The sequence below is a fragment of the Aquarana catesbeiana genome, linkage group LG01 (genome assembly GCF_042186555.1).
Source record: "Aquarana catesbeiana isolate 2022-GZ linkage group LG01, ASM4218655v1, whole genome shotgun sequence".
Lineage (NCBI taxonomy): Eukaryota > Metazoa > Chordata > Amphibia > Anura > Ranidae > Aquarana > Aquarana catesbeiana.
This window is the reverse complement of record NC_133324.1, coordinates 214,362,988-214,386,370: the sequence shown is the minus strand read 5'-3', so window position 1 is coordinate 214,386,370 and position 23,383 is coordinate 214,362,988. Positions and strand designations below refer to the sequence as shown.

The 23,383-nt window shown below is 42.3% G+C and overlaps 1 protein-coding gene across 1 annotated transcript in view; it reads right to left on the bottom strand.

Annotated features, from left to right (window-relative positions):
* Window positions 1–3,367: 3,367 nt before the first annotated feature.
* LMNB1 (lamin B1) overlaps window positions 3,368–23,383 on the bottom strand; it is a 35,348-nt gene continuing 15,332 nt past the window's right edge. The window contains exons 2-11 of the mRNA XM_073624861.1: window positions 11,327–11,483; window positions 11,093–11,218; window positions 9,764–9,934; window positions 9,204–9,329; window positions 8,843–9,063; window positions 8,455–8,680; window positions 8,267–8,371; window positions 6,216–6,335; window positions 5,987–6,103; window positions 3,368–3,969 (exon numbers count right to left, since the gene is read on the bottom strand). Coding sequence (XP_073480962.1) covers window positions 3,937–3,969; window positions 5,987–6,103; window positions 6,216–6,335; window positions 8,267–8,371; window positions 8,455–8,680; window positions 8,843–9,063; window positions 9,204–9,329; window positions 9,764–9,934; window positions 11,093–11,218; window positions 11,327–11,483 — 1,402 coding nt within the window. The 3' untranslated portion in view covers window positions 3,368–3,936. The remainder of the gene's footprint in view (window positions 3,970–5,986; window positions 6,104–6,215; window positions 6,336–8,266; window positions 8,372–8,454; window positions 8,681–8,842; window positions 9,064–9,203; window positions 9,330–9,763; window positions 9,935–11,092; window positions 11,219–11,326; window positions 11,484–23,383) is intronic.

The following is a 23,383-nucleotide window of genomic DNA, read 5'->3' as shown; positions in this document are numbered from 1 at the left end:
AAGAATAAAGCACGTGAATTTTGTTTGGGGACAGCGCAATTGTCAGTTAAAGCGATACAGTGCCGCATCGCAAAAAAAAGTCTAGTCATTGAGCAGCCAAATCTTCCATAACTGAAGTGGTTAAGAGTTTAAAAAAAAATTCAAGATGAAAACAGATATACATTTCTATATTGTATTTCAATTATTTGCAGTATCTCTCTATTAATCTGAACAATCTTGAAGTTTGCCTTCTTGAATTCAGACATGTATTTAAACTGTATTATTGATAGTCACTGCTGTCACAAAATTCAGAGCCTGCCTTCTGAATGACAGAGGTGCTGCAAGGAGAAGTTTCAGGAGGTGGGATCAGTACAGAAATTTCTGCCCTGGTGGGGTTTGTTTTTCTTTTTGGCTCCGGACAGTGAAAACTGTACTAAGGCCATTAGCTGTCCAAGAAATTCTGCCATAGTTACATAGAAAGTTATCTTGGTCAAATAGGCTGCTTATCGCATGCCTGAGAGAGAACTAGAATCAGTTTTGTTTACAAATAGAGCAGAACCCTATTAAAAAGGAATCACTGTCACTCTGAGCAGTTTAAGTGTTTCACAAACCTTCAGCATATCAAGTTTTAGCATTTCTACCATTGCCCTCAATAAGGGCATTCCCCTGCGGGTGCTCACATAAGAAAGGGGGGGAGAGAGATGGGGTAAGCATGCCTGTAGGATACACAGCAACCCAGGTGTTGGCTGGTCTTGTGGGAGAAGTGCCTGAGTATCTTAGAAGGGCTCCAGGCAGAATTGATGGTAAAAGTGCAACCTGTTGCACGATGCAATTTTTATAGGCCAGCCACTCTCAACCAAGATTTCTCAAGCTGTGTCTAGCTGACTATCCTTCTGATGGTGCCTGCATAGTTCCAGTTCCCATGGCACTTGGTAAAGCCAGCAGCATGACTGTAAGGGTGTTATACTAGCCAACCCATAAGAGCAGCATTCTTTCCACTTACCCCCACCAACGTACAGGGTCATTTACCCAATAGCTCAATCTTAAAAGAGGAAGTAACACTCCCTCTAATGTTTGTACCTATAGGTAAGCCTTATTACAGGCTTACCATTAGGTACTGTAAATGGCTCCTAAACTTGCCTTCTGAAGGAACGGCACAGCCAGAGTCCGCAAACCCAGAAGGAAGACAGCCAGGATTGAAAGTATAAATATCCCAAACAGTCCCAGCTTCTTGATTAGAATTCACTATGTGGAAAGCTTTTAGAGGACATTTAAACAAACATACAGCAAGTAATGGAGATACTAAGCAGCTACAGAATACAGTATCTGTCCAATAACCAGGACAACCCTATCTTACCTTTATGTTAGCCTGAACCCATCTAGAAACTTCGTTTGTCACAGTGGGCAAACTCCAGAGGGGCCTTCAGGGTCTGGGAACCATAGGAATGGATCATGGCCCTGGATCTGTATAGCACCCTGCAGCTACCTACACTCATTACACTTAGAGCCCTTCCACACTGGGCCGCCCATAGCGTCAGTGGTAAAACGCCGCTATTTATAGCGTCGGATTAGCAGCGCATTTCAGCCGCTAGCGGGGCGCTTTGACCCCCCGCTAGCGGCCGAGAAAGGGTTAAGACCGCCTGCAATAGCGGCATTTTGCTGGCGGTATCCCAGCGCTGCCCCATTGATTTCAATGGGGAGCAGCGGTAAACACACCGCTCCAAAGAAGCTATGGCAAAACTTTTTTTCCCGTCCTGCCAGCGCAGCAGTGTGAAAGCCCTCGGGCTTTCACACTGGAGACAATGCTGCAGCTGTTTGAGGGATTGCGCTATTTTTAACGCTATAGCGCCTGCAAAACACCCTCGGTGTGAAAGGAGTCTAAGTGCCAAGGATCCAGTGCCTGAGGAAACATTACAGAGCATCCTCCCTGTGCAGAGACTGGTTCCCAAGGTTACACAGATCCAGATGCACAACACTTGTTACAGTAGACAATGGTGAAAAGTTGATTGAAGAAACCAAAATGGAAACTGGGGAAACCCATAATTTAAGAGCATTTTCCAAACTTTTCAGTCAAGGCACCCCATTCTAAAAATGTAAAAAAAAAAAAAAACTTTTACATTATACGGCAGCATCGACACACACAAGACACCCAACATTAAAGGGGATTTTTTTTTTTTCCCCAAATAGACTTTTGCACACTAGTACAAACTACAATTTCTCCCCATAATGCAGCTAATGTGACCCCAGTGTTGATGGGAGAGGGGCAGTGGAGAGTCAAAACAAGGCTGCTGTGCTTGACAGGACACAGTGGCTGAAATGGTACACAAATAAAAACCTGTGGTTTTGTGTGAATTTTTTTTTTTTTTTTTAAATAAAAATGCCATAAAACCATCCCCTATTTTGTAGATGCTATAACTTTTGCACAAACCAATCAATAAATGCTTATTGCATTTTTTATTAACCAAAAATATGTGGAATATGTATCAGCCTAAACTGAGGGCGAAAAATATGGGTTTTTTTTTTTTATATAGTTTTGTGGATATTTGTAATAGCAAAAAGCAAAAAATACGCTTTTCAAAATTGACGCTATTTTTTGTTTATAACGCAAAAATTAAAAACCGCAGAGATTAAATAAAATACCACCAAAAGAAAGCTTTATTGGGGGGGGGGGAGTCAATTTTGTTTGGAAGCCACATCGCATGACTGCGCAATTGTTGGTTAAATCAACGCAGTGCTGAATCGCAAAAAGTGCTCTGGTCTTTGGGCAGCCAAATGGTCCAGTGGTTAAGGAATCCTGACTAAGTAATGGGCAAAGACCTGGTGTATCAAGCCATGGAGTCCATAGCTTCTAAAATGGGCTAGGGCTTCCACCATGTTGGTAAATCATTTTTTCCATTTTCAGTATCCCCCGTGTGTTTTAGCCATTCCGCACATCTGAGCAGGTCTGCAGATTCAGTTCTCTAAAATAAAAGTTTACATGCTTGAAACAAAGCCCAATTAGGCACCCACCCAGGAGCAGAAGTAATTGCATTCTCTCAACTACTAGTTAAAGTTAGCAAGATAGTTTATATGCAAAACATTTTCCATAATGCCATTTTCTAGGGCAAGGCAGATGGAACACTAAAGAATACCAACAATTCCACCCTGTGCATACTTAACATTTGAGGTATGTAAAAATCAAAACATTAGGAGTTGCTGCAGAAAAATGTAATGGGACCAATTTTGAAGAATGCTCATCTAAGCTTGGATCGCAGGTGACTAACCAAGAAAAGATTCAACTCAGTTTTGAATAGTGTGCTGCAAACCCTAAACATTGTGTTACACCAGTCATACATGTTAACACTTGAAAGGTTTGTGGAGAGGGAGGGAAAATAGATAGAACTATCCATCTCTCAAATACAACAGTAGATTTTTTTTTTTTTATTTAAAAAAAAAGTGTAAGTAATGGTTTCATATTTAAAAATAGTTACATTACCCACCCACCACACTAAACTAAAAAAAGTTTTTATTAAAACAGCTCGATTTTTGCATGATACAAATAACGCCTTGCAAGAAAGCCAAAAGGATAAAATGGTTTAAAATCTCAATTTCATAATAGAAAATAAAGATTCAGTACAAAAAAGTGGAAGCACAAACACTTGCCTCCAAATGTACAGCACCTTTTAAGTAATTGCTTAGGACTGTCGGATGAAAATGTGTGGCCTTCACAGTTAATCCATTTTCCCTGAACGACTCAGGACCTTACAGTGTACAAACTAGTCGCTTCACATTTTAGCCAAATAATTGAACAGGACATTGTGTGCCCAATGGAGTTTAAAATACAAAAATAAGGCCATCAGCCTGAGCAATTTCTACTTTTTAAAATGTGTACACTGCCAGAAGATGATGCTCCCAAAAAAGGCTCAGATCTGTGGACTGGAATCGGACCAAAAAAAAAAAAAAAAAAAAAAACTTGTTTTACATTACAGCACAGCCTCGGTTTTGTGAAGCCTGGGAAAAGAAGAAAAATTTCAGTTATGACTAGAAAACACAGCAAACATCTGTCACTGCTATAAACACAGATTGCCTCAATATTGCAGTTATGATCATTAGCTGTCAAAATGGAGATATATAAAAAAAAAAAAAAAAAAAAAAAAAAAAAAAAAGACACACACACACACACACACACACACACACACACACACACAGCAACAGAAAAAAAAGTTAAGTAGTTTTCTAGAAAAAGGCACTTCAAAAAGGGTTGAGTAAAGTTGTTGGAAATTGCTACCCTTGTTATAGCTTTCATAGAGTGTTTAACCCCTTGACGCCAACCACACAAATATGCAGCCCCACTAGACTGGGGTTTTTTCCCCATGGGGCCGCATATTTGTACATCTCCCTTTGTGCGCACCGCATGCTCCAGCATAAAGACTGGGGTCTCACCGAGAGACCCAGGCCCCGTTCGAACGATCGGGACCTGGAACATAAGTTTCCAGATCACCTGATTACTGTGATAGCCTGCTTGGCTACCATAGTGATCATGTATAAAAAAGACAATTAGAGCCACCTACATAAAAAGTGTTATTGGTTATAAACTATACGAATTAGTACTCCAGAGCTGCTGTACACTTCAGCGAATTCACCTCACCTACAACATATTTTTCATTTTATAAAGTGCAGCGCTATTAAATCATGTGAAATATCCAGCGATATCAATTTGAATATAAAATTTGACATGTGTTCAATTAAAGTTCATATGCCGAAACTTTTCTGCATTTTGTGACCTCAATTCATACATCATCCACCACTGTGCAAATCGTGTCTTCAGCAGATAATGTGCACACTTTTACCAGCCATTATACCTGCTCACCTCATACTTGAGTCAGAAAGACTCAAAAAATTCTTTTCAGCTATGGTCTCATCTCTTCCACATCCAACCAGCTACTCTGTATCCACTTTCCAATCAGTAGCCTCCCAGGGGAAAATCGCAAGAAAGATCATATATACTGCCCCACTGCTTTTCTCCTTCCTCCACACCAGCATTATTACTCGGTATTCCCGATAGGATATGGCACTGTGGCTGCGTGACCTCACAAGCTTGGCTCTTCCCCTCTACAATTAGAACTATTGAAAAGGCCCAATCAGGGGGTGATATGCATGTAGAGAAGAGCCGAGCCTGTGAGGTCACGCAGCCAGTGTGCCATATCCTATTAGGAATACCGAGTAATAACGCTGGTGTGGAGGAAGGAGAAAAGCAGTGGGGCAGGATAAAAGATCTTTCTTGCGATCCCCCTGAATTGGAAAGTGGATACAGAGTAGCTGGTCGGATGTGGAAGAGAAAGGAGACCATAGCTGAAAGAAAGGAATTAAATTGTTTTGAGTGACTCATGTATGAGGTGAGCAGGTATAACGGTTGGTGAAAATGTGCACATTATCTGCTGAAGACACGATTTGCACAGTGGTGCATGATATATGAATTGAGAAGTCACAATAAGTCAAACGCAGAAAAGTTTCAGCATATGAACTTTAATTGAACACATTGATTGATTCATTTGATATTACTGGATATTATTTCACATGATAGACTAATAGCGCTGCACTTACGTATTTTTCATTTTATACCACAGTGATCAGTCACTGAAGCCTGCCCCCATGTTTTCCCTCTGAATAGAGGAGAGATACATTGTATCTTTCCTTGCAGAGGAAAAAACACACAAAAAGATATCCATTATAATCCACCTGGATGGACAAAGTTGTGATATGTACGGTTTTACCAACTAGCCAAAGTCGCAAAATTGTGCTTAGGGATTAAGATTTGTTTTAGCCTTAGTCGGGAAGGGGTAAATATACATAAATTTTTTTTACACACTACTCTTATGTCATACAGCCAAGTAAAAAAGTTGGTGTTAAACCACTATAGACCCTTAATTTCTTTTGAAGTGTGCAAACTTGCTAAAAACTGCAGGGGGATCAAATAATTATTTTCCCCACTTTACATACGCCAAGCAACTAATGCAGTTGCACCTACCTGCCGACGCTGCCTTGTCTCCTCAAAAATTATTTCCTGTGCTTCTTCTGGCTCCTCTTCATCTACCTCTTCTTCAGGTACAGTGGTTGTAAAGACAGTGGATCGCCGAGCGGCTTCCTAAGGAAACAAATATAGTAGATATTGTGGCTATTCTAGAATGTATTTTTAGCAAACTCTTCAACAGTCTTGATATAATATAGTTAACAGGCATTCCGACCATGACACATACCTCTCCCTGAGAATTTTTCAACACCACCTTCACATCTTCACCAGTGCCCCAAGAGTTCTGGTTCTTCCAGATGAGGTCAGTTGGGGGACTTGCAGGAACACCAGCATTAGCAGCCCAAATCTATTAAAAAGGGTTAATAAAATGTTAATTTAATGAATGCTAACAAACATGCATCGGCTTACAATAGTCAAAGAGGCTTACCGATCAGGATTGTCACTGTACCTTCCCATTGTCATGAGTGCAAAAATTCAAACTAATGCCATTTTTTTCTAAAGAGCTTTTCAAATCAGACATACGGGAATACTTAAAAAGGGCAAGTTCACCTTTACAGAAAAATCAGTAAGGTGAATTTACACAGGCCCCCTGACCTGGACCGTGGCAATATCTGGTATATCAGCGCCAGGAGTCCGGGGCTTAGAAATGCCCTGAGCTGAATGTCCAAAAAGTTTCTCGTCAGGAGGGGGGCACCTGTGCAAGTTCACCTTACAGATTTTTCTGTAAAGGTGAACTTTCTTTAACTACCCATGCACCAACATGTTCACCTCATTCAATACCATTTTTTTCAGTTTTAAAGTGGCAAAAAAAAAAAAAAACCCACACACAGTGTGCAGCAGCCCCCTTACCTGAGCCCCATCTCGAGTCACCAATGTTGCAGGAGAGCCTCGGTTGTCTAGGGACTCTCCCTCATTGGCTAAGACAGCAGCATGCGCCATTAGCGCCCACTACTTTTAAAGTCAGTGAGCCAATGAGGGGGGCAGGGCCAAGTCACGTCCCTGTGTCTGACTAGACACACAGAGCAGTGGCTCGGGTGCTCCCATCGCAAGCTGTTTGCTGTGGAGGCACTCGGCAGGAGCGCCGGCAAGGGACCCAAGAGGAGGAACAGGGCTGCTCTTTGCAAAACCTTTACACAGAGCAGGAAAGTATAACATTTTTTGTTTAAAAATAAAGACTTTAGTATCACTTTAAGTACTGGTGATATTTTGAGTGGGGGTCTATTAGAACTACACCCCAAAACATTGTGCTGCTCCTCCCTAGCAAGGAGGATAAAACATGCGAGACCAGAGCCACATAATTGGGCCCAAAATACTGTACAAGGAGCTCCCCCAGGCTTACAAGAACCATAAAATTATACAACCAATTTTCTCCCAAACATTGGAGAACCTGGAACGCCAGGACAGTAAAGACTCACACAAAATACCCGCAATGTGGAAAGCCATCACCCCATTGCTTACTGCTATAATATACCAGACTTCTAGCAAGGAGCTCTTTAGTCGCTAAATCAGGGAGGGGGGGGGGGGGGGGGGGGGGGTGTAACTCCATCAACTCTTACCAATTTTAAAGTGCCTCTAGAAGTCAGGTCCCGTCCCCCAATAATGCATAACATACATATACACTGCAGGAACCGGGAAAGCATTGCACCCGTGATCAGTGGTGAAATGCCAGGCTTCCTGAGGCGAGTCCTACAGTTTTCTGGCCATACCTTCATTACAGGCTGTTTCAAAGCCAGAGTACTTGTGAACGAACGAGAGCGCCCTCAGTTTATTTAGAACTACAAGCTGACAGTACTTTAATTCACTGGAAACATGGTGTGGGTAGAGCACTTCAAAAAAGTGACAGCAGGTGAGCCCAACCTAGATCTGACACTGAGCAGCATCGCTGCTCTCTCCCTTCATTGTCAATTACAGCCAGCGAGGAGGAGTGGGGGGCGGGGCCAAGCCACACTGTCAATGGACACAGAATGCAGCTCAAGATCAAGCCAGACTCAGGTGAGGTGGTCCCAAAAGAAGTGGCTTGCAATGAGGGGGTGCCAGCAGCGGACCAGAGAAGGATCAGGGCTGCTCTGTGCAGTCACTGCACAGACCAGAAACCCCCCCCCCTTACCCTTTAGTATCAAAACCCATGGTTCTGCATGCTTTTATCATGGCTGTACTCTGTACAAAAGGATATGTGTACTAATAAAAATGCAAGCTCTCCACTCAGCTTAAACGTGCTTGTTAATAGCTTGACATGTTTTAAATACCTGACAGTTAGCCACAAGGCTAGAAACTTACTGTAACAGTTTGGCCTGCTTTAAGCACATATCTTGAGGTAAACTTGTAATTCACAGAGGTGTCTCTAATTATTCTAGTAATTTCCCAGCCTCCCAATGGTTGATCCTACAAAAGGAATACATAGATTTATAAATGTGTATATTATATAGAGATATTTAAAAAAAAAAAAAAAAAAGTAAGCGACATACTTCATCTGCGTTATTTTTGAGCTTGATAAATTTTCCATCCACATCCAACTCTTCAATGGACACATTCCCAGTTGCTGAGGCAGTGTGCGCAATGCTGACGCTGCTGCTGGCTTCAGATTCCTCCACATCAACCCTCTTCCGCTTTCCTCTAGTAGTTCGCACCGCACGGCTCGAAGATGCACGGGAAACAGTCACGCGGGAGGATGGACTTGGAGAAAGTTGTAGTCTGTTTACCGGAGAGAGAAGAAGAAAAAAAAAAAAAAAAAAAAAAAAAAAAGCAAGATTACAGCAAAAAAGCAAAAACAAATGGTCAAATCCTTGAAAGCTCAGTCAGATGCAATGACCGCTTGTGATTGATGAGGCTTAATTTGAGGAGCAAGTGGCTCACCTTTCCTCTTCACCCTCCAGCAGCTTCCTATAGGCACTGATCTCCATATCCAATGCCAACTTCACATCTAGCAGTTGTTCATACTCCAAAAGTTGGCGCTGCATTTGATCTCTTATTTCAGCCATCTCTCGCTCTCTCTCTGCCAGCATCCGACGACAAGAATCCCTCTCTTTAGCCAGCAGCTCTTCCAGCTCTTGCATACGATCATACCATGCTCTAGACTGCAAATATAAGCAATCTTAAACAACATTTCTAAACATGCATATCTAGTTCAGTTAAAAAAAAAAAAAATCCCACACAAGCTAAAAACTTAAACAAGTTATTGTTTTAGTAGTATACAGCGCGTCACCCTACCACATACCTCTTTCTGCAAGTCTGCCAGCTGGCTTGTGAGTGTATCAATACGTAGACGACTCTCCATGAGCTCCTCACGTGTGCTGTTGACTGCAGAGCTATTCATCTCAGAAGACAGTCTAGCATTCTCCAGCTGAAAGAGAAAACGCATGCAATGAGGAAGTACACCAAATACGGACATCTACGCACCGATACTACCAAACAGGAAAAGAGTATTTCCTAAGGAAATACGATTACTGCCGTCATATGCAGCAGATGGACTGGTAGAGAAGTAATAAGTTGTTAAACAGGAAGAAAAATATGAAGTAAAAATTGTGTCAACATAAACAGTATGGTAAAACTTAATACGAAAGCATGAGATTTTTTCAATTTGAGTAAATTTTAGAGAAAAAGATAATTAAAATTGTCAATGCTCAAAGTACAACTCATAGCTACCAGTTAAGTCGATTTTCTTGATATTGAATGTCTTCTGTAATGCGTGTGAGAGCCATTAAAACCAGGTTCTTTGCAAAGCAAGCTAAATCAGTGTTAACAAGAACCTAAATCTTGAAGTGTGAAAAGTCCTACCTTAGCTTGATAGGTATGCTCAAGCTCCTCTTTATAAATTTTGACTTGTTCTTCATGTTGTGCCCTCATTTCAGCAAGAGCTTGAGCAAGTCTGTGCTCATAGTCAACAACCCGACCAGAATCCACTTCAACCAAGCGTGTCTCATGCCGTTTTCGTGTCTCCTTGATTTCCTGTGAAGATAGGCCAACAGAAGGTAAAAAAAAAAAAAAAAAAAAAAAAAAAAAACACACACCACAACACTAAAAGTAGTTAAATGCAGCACCAGATACATTTATAGGCTCATTCGTCAGCAATAAATAAGGCTCTTTATCCAATATATTGGGGGATGGGGAAACGAAGACAAACACAAGCCCCCCACACACACCCCTCATTCAAACTACAGTTTGACTGGCGTTAGAGCACGATTTTATATTGGAAAGCAGATGCTCTTCGCTATACACTGCAGTCTGCGTTTTACAGTTCGTTCATAAAATGCAAGCTACAGAGTCTGCAGATTAAACAGTTCTGCATTATACAGCAGAGAGCTCAGCGATATGAAAAGCTGCTCAGGGGAATAGGGTCTGCTGCTAGCTTTTACTCCCCATTCTTTAAAAAAGCACTCCCTTGACTTCAGAGTCACATAGATGTGATGCCAGCCGTCCCGTCCAGGGAGAAGGTCCTCCGTCGGCGGCTCATGGCACTGGCAGGAAGGGGGTCCCTCTCCCGCCGCCGATAAAAGCGATCTCGCGGCAAATCCGCCGCAGAGACATCTGTTATCTGAAAGTGGACCGCCCGCTGAAGAGGATACCGGGTTATTGCAGCTAGCTGCTGCCATAACGATATCCCTCTTCAAACAGCCGACGTATAATGACGGCGGGCGGTCTGGAAGTGGTTGTAAACCCAGATTATTAAGAGAAAAAAAAAAAAAACCAACACAAAAAACACACTTCAAGACAAAGAATGAGCTAATATGCATCGCATACTAGCGCATTATGAAATACCTTAGAAAGATGCTGTTGCAGCGGTCCCGGCACACCGCTGACGGGCGACATGTCGTCCCAGGGTGATTTCCGGGTTCGCGGGCTCCGGCTCTGATTGGCCGGAGCCGTGATGAGGTCACGGGAGCCGCCGGTAATGGCACAGCAGCTGACAAAATAGCACGAGCCATTTCTTCACTGTGCAAGTTTAGGAGAAATTTAAGGTACCTACAGGCAAGCCTTATTATAGGCTTACCTGTAGGTAAAAATGATTGTACAGTGTTTACAACCAGTTTAAAGTACATTTGATGTCCTGGTGAAATGGGGGTGTGGACTACTATTGCACACGATATTGCAAGCGACAGTACTCACCTCCTCATAAATGTTTTTACGGAACTCAAGCTCCTCCATCAGAGATTGGCAACGGTTTTCAAAATCCACTTTCTGCAGTGCCTCTTCTCCTAGTTGCGCCTTTAAGTTTGCCAGAGCAGATTCAAACTGGGAAGAAAACAATTTGAATGATTAAAAACTCAGTCTTCGCTCACCTGTTAAGGTGCACTGAAAAAAGCAATTAGGTAGAGCATCTACACCAGCAACAGTGCTTACCTGTTCGATCTCTGCTCTAAGACCTTCCACTTCTAGTTCCAGAGCCTTCTTCTCACTTTGTGCTGATACAAGGGCAGCATCAGTAGTGTGAAGGAGGGCCTCATGGTCACGGAACTTTGCTTGAAGGGCATTATAGTCTGCTTCTTTCTTGGAGAAACTGAAAAAAAAAAAAAAAAAAAAAATTTAATTTAGGTAACAATTTGGGAAGCTATGTACATCAATTTGCTTAATCAAGTACAAAATCACACTATCTAGATCTTTACTATAAAACCAACAAAAAGTGTTACTATACCCACAACAGTAAAACACGTCTGTATATGCAGTAAAGCATGTTTTTTATACTCCCTTTGGAACCCAAAGTGTTAATCCTCTGCATTGTGTAAAAAAAAAAAAAAAAAAAAAAAAAAAAAAAAGGAGGGTCAAGGGTCCTGGATTCTAATAAGACAGCTCTCAGTGCAGTATGAAAACTGCAGGTTTTACCAGGATTGATTAAAGTCACAAGACTGCTATACACTGCTGATTAGAAAAGGTATCTAGCCGTTTATATTTACTAAAAATGGTTGCATTTCCATGTACAACCAGATATAGGAAGGCAGGGTCCTGGGTTTAGTAACACTTTAACAGCTTCTCACCCGCCGTACATCAAATGACATACTCGGCTTTGAGTAGGGATATCTGAATGATGCCTGTAGCTGCAGGCATCATTCAGATATCTTTTTTTAAAGATGGCGAATCTGTGCACCATAGGAATGATCACAGCGGCTGTTCCGCCGCTTGACCGTTCTTACGGGAGGTGAGAGGGGACGTGTCTCTCCCCCCCCCCCCCTCCGGTGCTCCTACCGACTGAGTCGGACACAGGATCCGCCGGCCACGGATGTTCAGAATAGAGATTTCGGGTGGACCAGATGGTCGCCGGAGTCTCTACGATCATTTGGAGGCCGGGCGCAATGTTATGACGTCACGCCCGGCCACTGTATTAAAAAAAAAAACTGCGCCGCTTCGGCTGGGAAGCAGTGATTTTTTTTATTATTATTATTTCAGGCTTCCCAGCCTAGAGGTGAGATGTGGGGTCTTATTGACCCCATATCTCACTGTAAAGAGCACCTGTCATGCCATATTCCTATTACAAGGGATGTTTACATTCCCTGTAATAGAAATAAAAGTGTCCCAGTGAGCTCGCACGCAGAAGTGAACGCATACGCAAGTCCCGCCCACATATGAAAGCGGTTTTCAAACCACACGTGAGGTATCGCCGCGAATGTTAGAGCGAGAGCAATCATTTTGGCCCTAGACCTCCTCTAAGTCAAAACATGAAACCAGTAAAAAAAATTTTCAAGCGTCGCCTATGGGGATTTTTAAATAGTGAAGTTTGGCGCCATTCTACGAGCGTGTGCAATTTTGAAGCATGACAGGTTAGGTATTTACTCAGCGTAACTTCATCTTTCAATTATGCAAAAACATTGGGCTAACTTTACTGTTTTGTTTTTTTTTTTTAAAGCACAACACTTTTTCAAAAAACGCGCATTCGAAAAATTGCTGCACAAATACCACCCGAGATAAAAAAAGTTGCAAATGACTGCCATTGTATTTTCTAGGGTCTTTGCAGAAAAAAAAAAAAAAAAAAAAATATATATAATATATAATATATATATATATATATATATATATATATATATATATATATATATATATATATATATATATATATATATATATATATATATATATATATATATATATATATATATATATATATATATATATATATATATTAGAGCTGCACGATTCTGGCTAAAATGAGAATCACGATTTTTTTGCTTAGAGGATAGATCACGATTCTCTCACGATTCTCGCGGCGTAACATCATCTTTCACATTAAAACAAAAAAAATTGCGCTAACTTTACTGTTTCTTTTTATTTATTGAAGTGTATTTTTTCCCAAAAAATTGCATTTGAAAGACTGCTGGGCAAATACAGCGCGACATAAAATATTGCAGCAATTGCCATTTTATTCCATTATATATATATATATATATATATTTTATCTCTAATGTTTGGGGGTTCCAAGTAATTTTTTTTTAGCAAAAAATATTGATTTTAACTTAAGAAAGAAGTGTCAGAAAAAGATTTAGACTTTAAGTGGTTAAACTTCCTGCATTTACAGGTTGTTTAAAGCTTGGCAGATTGCCCAGGTTATTTGTTTACACAGAGAAGTTCTATCCCTTTGATCTAAGAAGGAAGTTAGATACAATGTTTCAAGTTCTAAACTTGGCAGAATGCCTGGATGTTTTCTTTTGACAGCTGAGTGAGCAGATAATCTCTCCACTTGTTTATATGAAAGAATCGTCAAACTCAGCAGGAGAGATCGTCAGGGGAGGTGAATCGAGATCACGATTTTTTAACGATTAATTGTGCAGCTCTAAATTATATATATATATATATATATATATATATATATATATATATATATATATATATATATATATATATATATATATATATATATATATATATATATATATATATATATATATATATATATATATATATATATATATAATATTTTTTACATGTAGGAGAGAAATGTCAGAATTGGCCTGGTAGGCAAGTGGTTAAACATGAATTACCGTATATACTCGAGTATAAGTCGTGGCCCCTAATTTACCACAAAAAACTGGGAAAAACTTATTGACCTGAGTATAGGACGAGGGTGAGAAATGCAGCAGCTACCGGTAATCAAAGTGCCCCTTAATACAAAATGTGCCCATCAGTGTTGCTCATAAAATATGCCCATCAGCTTGCCCCTTAACATAAAATAAGGGTCACGCTGATGGGCACCTTTTATGTTAAGGGGCACTCTGATGGGCATATTTTTAATGTGCATGCTGATGGGCACATTTTATGTTAAAGGGCACTCTGATGGGCACAACAAAATGTGTACATCAGTATGCCCCTTAAGAAAATATGCCCATCAGTGTGCACATTAAAAATATACCCACCAGCGTTCCCCTTAAAATAAAATCTGTTCATCAGCGTGACCTTAAACAAAATATGCCATTAGTGATCACTAGTTCCCACATACCGGTATCTTGAATGCAGGAGGGGCGGATTGATGTAGAAAGATGTAGAAAGCCTAAGCCGGGAACCGCGAGTAGCAGGGGGGCGGGGCGCGCACGTGACGTCATGCCCCTGCTTGCCAGCTCGTCTTCGAGACCTGCGGTGAGGAGAAGGGGGCGGGTGCACGCACGCAGCGTCACTGGTTGCTGGGGAAACCCACGGTCCCAGCAAACTAGTGACGGCGTCAGCGAACACAGCGGCACGACCCCGCCCCCTTTTCTCCTCCGATACTTGCATTTTTGTTAAATGACTCGAGTATAAGTCGAAGTGGCTTTTTTCAGCCCAAAAAATGGGCTGAACAACTCGACTTGTACTCAAGTATATACGGTATATATATTTTTAGAACTAGACGAGTAATAATAAAAAAAAAAAAAAAGGAAGCAGCAGCAAAACACCAAGTTGGGCTTTCAAATGTCTCTTAAAGCCAGCAGAGGGTGTTACTATACTGAACATGCCCAAACCTTTCTATACAGTACATTTTGTTTTAGTGATCTACTAAAGCAGCCTCTCAAACTTTACAATGCAGAGCAACCCTTAAAATAGTTTTCCAGTCTCAGGAACCCCCTACTAAAAATTACTATATCTACGAATCATGATACATTAGTGTGATGGTCAGTGGGAAGAATTACCCCCTTACAGATATAAAGTGTCCCCCCCCCCCCATATATATCCCCTCTGGTGTCAGTAAGCGCTTTCTGGGAGACAGAAGTTACTTGTTGCTCAAGGAAACCCTAGCAACCTCTGGAGGAACCCTGGTTGAGAAACCATATCATTAGCCGCCTCAATACTGGGCATTTTCACCCCCTTCCTGCTCAGGCCAATTTGGCACTCACACTGAGTAATAATAATTCAGTCATGCAACACTGTACCCAACTACCCATATGACTTTTGTATTCTAACAAAAAAAAAAAAAAAAAAGAAGAAAGGAGCTTTTGTTTTATTATTTAATCACAAAACAAAAAAAAATTATACTGCTACATTTTTAGTAAAAATAACCCAAATCAGTGTATATTAGTCTGTGAGAAAGTTAGGGTCTACAAGCTACGGTGCCATTCATTGAAAATTGATCAATCCTGATGTACTGATGACCCATCTCATTTCCTGAGACCCTAACATGCCAGGGCAGTGCAAATATCCCTTTTTGAAAAGGTTTGAAAAGTAGACAGTCCATGGTATTAAGAGGCATGGTGAGTTTTTTGAAGTAGTGGTATTTTTCCCACAATTGTTTGGAAAAAGAAATACATTTTTTCACAAAAATGTCATATTAACCACTTAAGCCCCGGACCATTTGACTGGCAAAATACCAGAGCACTTTTTGGGATTCGGCACTGCGTCGCTTTAACTGACAATTGTGCGGCCGTGCGACGTGGTTACCAAACAAAATTGAGGTCTTTTTTCCCTACAAAGAGAGCTTTCTTTTGGTGGTATTTGTTCACCTCTGCGGTTTTTATTTTTTGCACTATAAACAAAAAAAGCGACAATTTTGAAAAAAAAACAATATTTTTTACTATAATAAAATATCCACAAAATTATATAATACATACACTTTTTTCCCTTAGTTTAGGCTGATACGTATTCTACTTTTTTTTTTTTTTTAACAAAAACACGCAATAAGAGTTTGATTGGTTTGCGCAAGTTATAGCGTCTACAAAACAGGGGATAGTTTTATGGCTTTATTTATTTATTTTTTACTAGTAATGGCGGTGATCTGCAATTTTTATCGTGACTGACATTATGGCGGACAATTTTGACACATTTTTGGGACCATTGTCATTTTTACAGCGATCAGTGCTATTAAAGGTGCACTGATTACTGTAAAAATGACACTGGCAGTGAAGGGGTTAACCACTAGGTGGCTAGGGAACGGTTAAGTGTGTCCTGGGGAGTGATTCTAACTGAGGGGGAGGGGCTGTGTGTGACATCACTAATCATAGCTCCCGATCACAGGGAGCTGTGATCAGTGTCACTAGGCAGAACGGGGAGATGCTTGTTTACATTAGCATTTAAGATATCAGTAGACCCTCCCAAAGCACAAACAGTATTAACTATTTCAGCCATTCTGTGAGACCAGAGTGAGTAGCAGCAGCTGAGAGAGCAGTGTATCGTATATACTAGAGGTCGACCGATATGGGTTTTTCTCTGGCCGATGCCGATATTTAGAAATCGCGGTGGCCGATATGTGATGCCGATTTTTTTGGGCCGATATATTTGGCCGATTTTTTTTTTTTCTTTTTTCCCTTCATCTCATAAAATCTAACAGTTAGACCCCTTTCACACTGGGGCGTTTTTCAGGCGCTTTTGGGCTAAAAATAGCGCCTGTAAAACGGCTCCCCTGCAGTCTCAGTGTGATATCCCGAGTGCTTTCACACTGAGGCGATGCACTGGCAGGATGTAAAAAAAAGTCCTGCAAACGGCATCTTTGGAGCGGTGTATACCGCTCCTCCACCACTCCTGCCCATTGAAATGAATGCGCACCTCTGCCGAAGCGCCTGAAAAGCGTTTTGACAGCGGCGCTTCAGGGGCGCATTTAACCCCTTCCTCGGCCGCTAGCTGGGTTATAAGCGCCCCGCTAGCAGCCGAATAGCGCCTCTAAAATGACGGTAAAGCGCCGCTAAAACTAGCAGCGTTTTACCATCAACGCATGCCCGCTCCAGTGTGAAAGCAGCCTTAAGTAATACAGAATTTTTTTTCATTTAAACATAACAAACCTCCAATCAGTTCACTTGTATGTATAATTTAGAAAACCCTATCTTAAATATTAAATACACAAAAACAGGTAATCAAAACTTTTGGGCGAAAAAAAATGGGCTAACTTTACTGCTTAGGTTTTTTTTTTTAATTCATTATTGTATTTTTTTTTTAAATTGCGTTTGAAAGACCGCTGCGCAAATACCGTGTGACATAAAATATTGCAACAACCACCATTTTATTCCCTAGGGTCTCTGCTAAAAAAATATATATAATGTTTGGGGGTTCTAAGTGATTTTCTAGCAGAAAATACAGGATTTTTACTTGTAAGCAACAAGTGTCAGAAAAGATTTAGTCTTTAAATGGTTAAACTGAGAGCTTCTACACACACACACAGAGTTCAGTCTATTGATAAAAAGAACCTGAAAGATACAATGTATCTTCTTATCAGACTTGGCAGGCTGCCCAGAGGAGGAGAGAATCCTCTCCACAGATAACCTCAGGAAACTTGCATTAACTTCTATTACAGAAGTCATTTGCAAGTCAGGGCTGAAGTTACAATCGGCCTTTTTTATCAGCACAATCGGCCGATGCCGATTAAGTAAAAAACGCCAAATATCGGCCGATATATCGGTCGACCTCTAGTATATACCCCTCTTAATGTTGGTGCTTTGACTATGGATCCCATAATGAGCATGCGAGGAAATGCTCCTTACGTTGCTGAGGCTGGAAAACTTAAAGCGGAGTTCCACCAAAAAGTGGAACTTCCGCTTTAAGCACTCCTCACCCCGACATGCCACATTTGGCATGTCTTTTTTTTGGGGGGGGGGGGGGTACCCTCTTTAATGGGACTTACTGTTCTCGGCCGCCTAGGCGACTCCCCCTGGCCCTAGGCGGCCCCTCCTTGCCAACGACCTTCTGGGACACAACACAGGTCCCAGAAGATTGGCTGGCCAATAGCAGAGCAAAGCGCGACTCGCGCATGTGCGCCTGGCCATAAAACCATAAGCTGTCACGGCCGGGTGCCCACAGTATCAATGGAGGCACTGAGGAGAGGAGCAAGGCTCCGGGCGGCCGCATCCCTGGACCGTGGGATAGTTGCTTTTTGTAGCTGCAGACTTAAAAAAATAATTTAAAAAACCACACACACACACACACAAACGGGTGGAACTCCACTTTAACACAAGGGCAAAATGTTAAAAACAGCCAGATTAAAATTTCATGCAACTATGTTTGATCAAGTAGGGAGGGAGTTAAGTGGTGGGGTCATCTGGGTCAAATTCCCCATTTTACTTCAGCTTACAGTAATGCTAGTGGTGTATTGAATTGGATCAAAGGCTCGTTAGGGGTATATTAAAATGGTCTTTCATCTTTATAATTTTAAAGTTTTTTTTTTTTTTTTTTTTAATACAAAAAAATCTGAACTTATTTGCCTTTAAAGAAAAGCCTCTAAAATGCAACTGCCTAAAAACAGCAGTAAACGAGCCTGTGTACATGTACACATAAGCTACCGTTGGATGAGTCCAGGGGTAGCTGGGGAAAAAAAAAAAAAAAAAAGTGTCCATCTGCCTCTGAACTTCCATTAACCAGCAGCAGTGTTGGGCCTTACACAAGAGGTCAGGTGCTAGAATCTACACGTTTTAAAAAATGTATGTATTGGTGGGACACATTGTTGAAATGGGACAGGAGTGCTTGGTGTACTGTGTGGGGATGGCTGCAACTGCTGTCACTGAGCTCAGCAGGGAGAACCAACAGACGCATCTGTTTACACTGTTTGATGGCTATGATTGGACACAGCCATCATGTGATCGGGAGGGCCAATCACAGCACCCATGTCCTGATCTGTGTTGTGCTGTGTCCAAAGGACATCACAGAATTGGGCCACGCGGAGGCACCTGTTCTGAGCGATGTACGGGTACATCCACTGAGAACAGGGAAGCTCCCACCTGGCCTATAAACCCAAACAATGGAAAAGATCATTTCTTGTGCTTTGCATTCTCTTGACTACAGAACCCCTTACCCTCGGGTCTAGTCTCTGAAGCAGCTGGTTGCACAACTCAGATCAAGCTTATGGGGGGGGGGGGTAAATAAGGGCACTGAATCATTTTACACAAAATGATCCTTGTAGCAGAATAGGAAACCGGTCAGCAAAGCTCCAGTGGCTTTGCTTCCAGCCATTGTGCCCAGGACAGACCAGTCACCGCACTCAAGCACTGTGCCGTCACTTTACAATTACTAAAGTGAAAACGCACTAGATTGCCCACCAATACAAAGTCTTAAACCATGGTTAGATTGTAAAATAACGTAAATGTGTTGCCAAAACTACCATTAACCCTCAGCTAGCAGCGGCATTTTACACAAACCCAAAGCTGCTACAGCCTGTGTGTAAAAACAAGCTCTGCATTCACCCTGCCTCCTTTCTTACCTGGGCTCATGACCGCAAATGTCCTCTGATCTCCTAGTAAGAACCCAAAACTGTCAAGGATTTTGACACTTTTTTTTGGCACCACTTTACTCAGTTGCTTTGACCAGAGAAGACTTTAATGTCAGTGCAATCTGCTAACAAAAGGTGTAGAATATGGAGCCTGGTCTGCATCCCCTCATCAGGCTTGTCAGCTGCTAAAGAGACACACCATGCGTGCATTGCTCCATAGCCTGCAGTGCTTTGCTTCATACCATCAATTTTTTAATTTGACAAGGAGAGTTTGTAAAGGGGCAGAAAACTGCATGCAACAGTTAAAAGTGGTTCTAGCCAGTGGAAAGTGGGCATGGTTTAAAAGTATATTTACCCAAGTGGATACAGTGTTGCATCTGTCCCCCACTGTCTCAAATGGGGAGAACTGAGCGATCAAACACTGCTGATCACTCAGTTCTACCTGCCGCTCTGAGCAGAGATTTGGTGACTGTCAGTCTACTTCTGGTCAGTCCACTCATCCCTGTCGAAGTGTCCGATCTGTCCGCCACAATGTTGCCGTCACGAACAAACAAAAAAAATAAATAAATTAAAAAAGCGCTATATTTTAGGGGGGGGAGGAGTTTGGGTACAACGTTGCACGACCATGCAATTGTTAAAGACGCAGTCCTGTATTGCAAAAAATGGCCTGGCCAGGAAGTGGGTAAATCCTTCCAGGGCTGAAGTGGTTTGCACATGCACTTTAAGTGCAATTTTGTATGCATCTTCCCTGCCAGGAACCCTGGCGTTGAGAGGAGAAAAGCAAAAACACTAGTGTGTATGTAGCTTTAAGAATTAACCCTTCCATTACATATGCTTCTCTGTAGTATATAATGTACTTATAAAGTGGAAGTCCACAGTAACACTTAAGAAATTTCTCCCCTGAAATCATTAATGTGAGCCAATTTGGGGAAAAAAAAAAAAAAAGTTTCTACGTTTATTTTGCAATATCCAGTGCGGTCACATGACTTCAATTCTACTTCCCTCAGAGTAAAATCAGCCCGTGAGTGTAGTTCCTGAAAGCTAGTGACATCACTTCCTGGGAGGGACAGTGTTCTTGTGTAGCCAGTGGGTGTATACAGGATGTGAGGAGCTGATCATAGGTTCCTGCCCAGTGTTCTCTCATTGTACATCCTAATTCATGAGAAAAAAAATAAAAAGCTCCATCCTAACGGGGGAGGTGCAGTGCACATATACAGTATAGCTGTGCACATAAGGGAGCTAGACACAGAGGGGGCACCCGTTCCCATCTATGCGACTTTGATAAATCAGAAACGGTGCCTGCAATACTTTGATCCAGAGTGTAAAGTTGTCTTAATGAGAGGGGGGGATGGGGGCGTGTGGAAGAGAAGAAGGACAATGTTTTCAGGAAGTGAGAGGCCCCCCCAATGCAGAATTCAGAAATAAGGAAGCAAGGTTGTCCCTGAAGAATAGGAAGAAACTGATTATCTGGCTTTGATTAGACATTCTAAGCTTGGCAATCAGCTAAACAGAAAATAAAATGTTAAAGATATTCTACATATAATTAATAGAAAAGTTCTCATTTTTGACTGGACTTCTGCTTTAAGAGTTAAAGGGTTTGTGAACTCATTTATACAAGGCTATGCCAACCCCTCTTTTAGACCCCTTTCACACTGGAGACGATTTAGCACTAAAAATAGCACCCGAAAAAAGCCTCATCTGCAATCCCAGTGTGAAAGCCCCAGGGCTTTCACTCTGGGGCGCTGCACTGGCAGGACGTCAAAAGTACTGCAAGCAGCTTTGAGGCGCCCCTGCCAATTTAAAATCAATGGGCAGCGCCGCCAAAGCACCCTGGCAGCAGTGCTTTTAACCCTTTATTCGGCCACTAGCGTGTAATTACACAAGCGCTGTGTAATCTGCTTTAAGGGACCAGAATCTGCATTTTTTTGGGGTTAAAACTTTAACAGCTTCAGATCCGGGCCATTGCCAAATGACGGCAACAGCGCGGATCTAAATTGCCGGGACGACGTCTATTGACGTCGTCCCGTGCATGAGCGGCCTGCGCGCCCGGTGATCAGCGAGTCTATGAGACTCGCCTGATCACAGATCAGAGTAAGGGGTTGGTCCCGACCCCTTACCACATGATCAGCTGTCAGCCAATGACAGCTGATCATGTGATGTAAACAGAGCCGGTAATCGGCTATTTTTCCTCCTAAAAAACCCGATCACCGGCGGCCGTGATCGGGACATTAGTCCCGATCACGGCGATCTTCTAACACAAGGCAATAGGCAGCAGTGCTGCCTACCAGTGCCCACCAGCGTCACCCATCAGTGCCCACAGTGCCAACAATCAGCGCCACCCATCAGTGCCCACAGTGCCAACAATCAGCGCCACCCATCAGCGCCCACAGTGCCAACAATCAGTGCCACCCATCAGCGTCACCTACCAGTGCCCATCAGCGTCACCTACCAGTGCCCATCAGCGTCACCTACCAGTGCCCATCAGCGTCACCTACCAGTGCCCCCCCATCCGTGGTACCCATCCGTGCCACCCATCAGTGCCGCCTTATCTGTCCCCATCAGTGCCGCCTTATCTGTCCCCATCAGTGCCGCCTTATCTGTCCCCATCAGTGCCGCCTTATCTGTCCCCATCAGTGCCGCCTTATCTGTCCCCATCAGTGCCGCCTTATCTGTCCCCATCAGTGCCGCCTTATCTGTCCCCATCAGTGCCGCCTTATCTGTCCCCATCAGTGCCGCCTTATCTGTCCCCATCAGTGCCGCCTTATCTGTCCCCATCAGTGCCGCCTTATCTGTCCCCATCAGTGCCGCCTTATCTGTCCCCATCAGTGCCGCCTTATCTGTCCCCATCAGTGCCGCCTATCAGTGCCCACCAGTGCTGCCTCATCAGCGCATATCAATGAAGGAGAAAAATTACCTGTTCGCAAAATTTTATAACAAACTATTAAACATGATTTTTTTTTTTTCAAAAATGTCCATGTTTTTTTGTTTGTTTAGCAAAAAATAAAAATCCCAGATGTGATCAAATACCACCAAAAGAAAGCTCTATTTGTGGGAAAAAAATGATAAAAATTTCATTTGGGTACAGTGTTGTATGACCGCACAATTGTCATTCAAAGTGCGACAGTGCTGAAAGCTCAAAATTGGTCTGGGCAGGAGGGGGGTTGAAGTGCCCAGTAAGCAAGTGGTTAAAGTAGTCAGGAGTATGTCAAAACCTAGCATACAGAACGCAGGGGTCAAGAGTATGAAACATACACACAGGGCCTCATGCAGGGGTCAGAAATGCTTACAGTTAAGGGGTCTAGAGTGAATAACATACTGCAGGGCTCTAGAAAGCATAAGTGTGCAGCAGTGCCTAACAGTGGAGGGGCCAGAAGTATGCAAACTCAGCACATGCAGGGGGTCCGAAGTACATTACATACAAGCTTTTCTATGCTTCACACCCCCCAAACTCCTGAAATGCCAGCCATCTGACATACTCTGGATGTTACAGGAGTGGAGTAGAAGCAATAGATGGCATTGCCTCCAGTTTAGCAGGGGCCAGCCAAGATTTGATCCATCTATGGGTGGGCTGGCTGTACGGAAGTCAATCCATTGATCCGCTTCTAGTACAACCAGCCTCCAGGATATTGTGCATGCAATTACTGCCAGTGGCTATAGCCATCGGCACTAATGGTGTTCTGTCAGCAGGGATTTCCCCATCAACACTGACTGTTTATGGGGGTTGCAAGAGATGCCCAATGTCTCAGGAAACAGAACCGATCACAGGGGGAAGAAAAAAAAAAAAAATAAATCATAGGGTTTTGGTCAGCAGTAAAGTG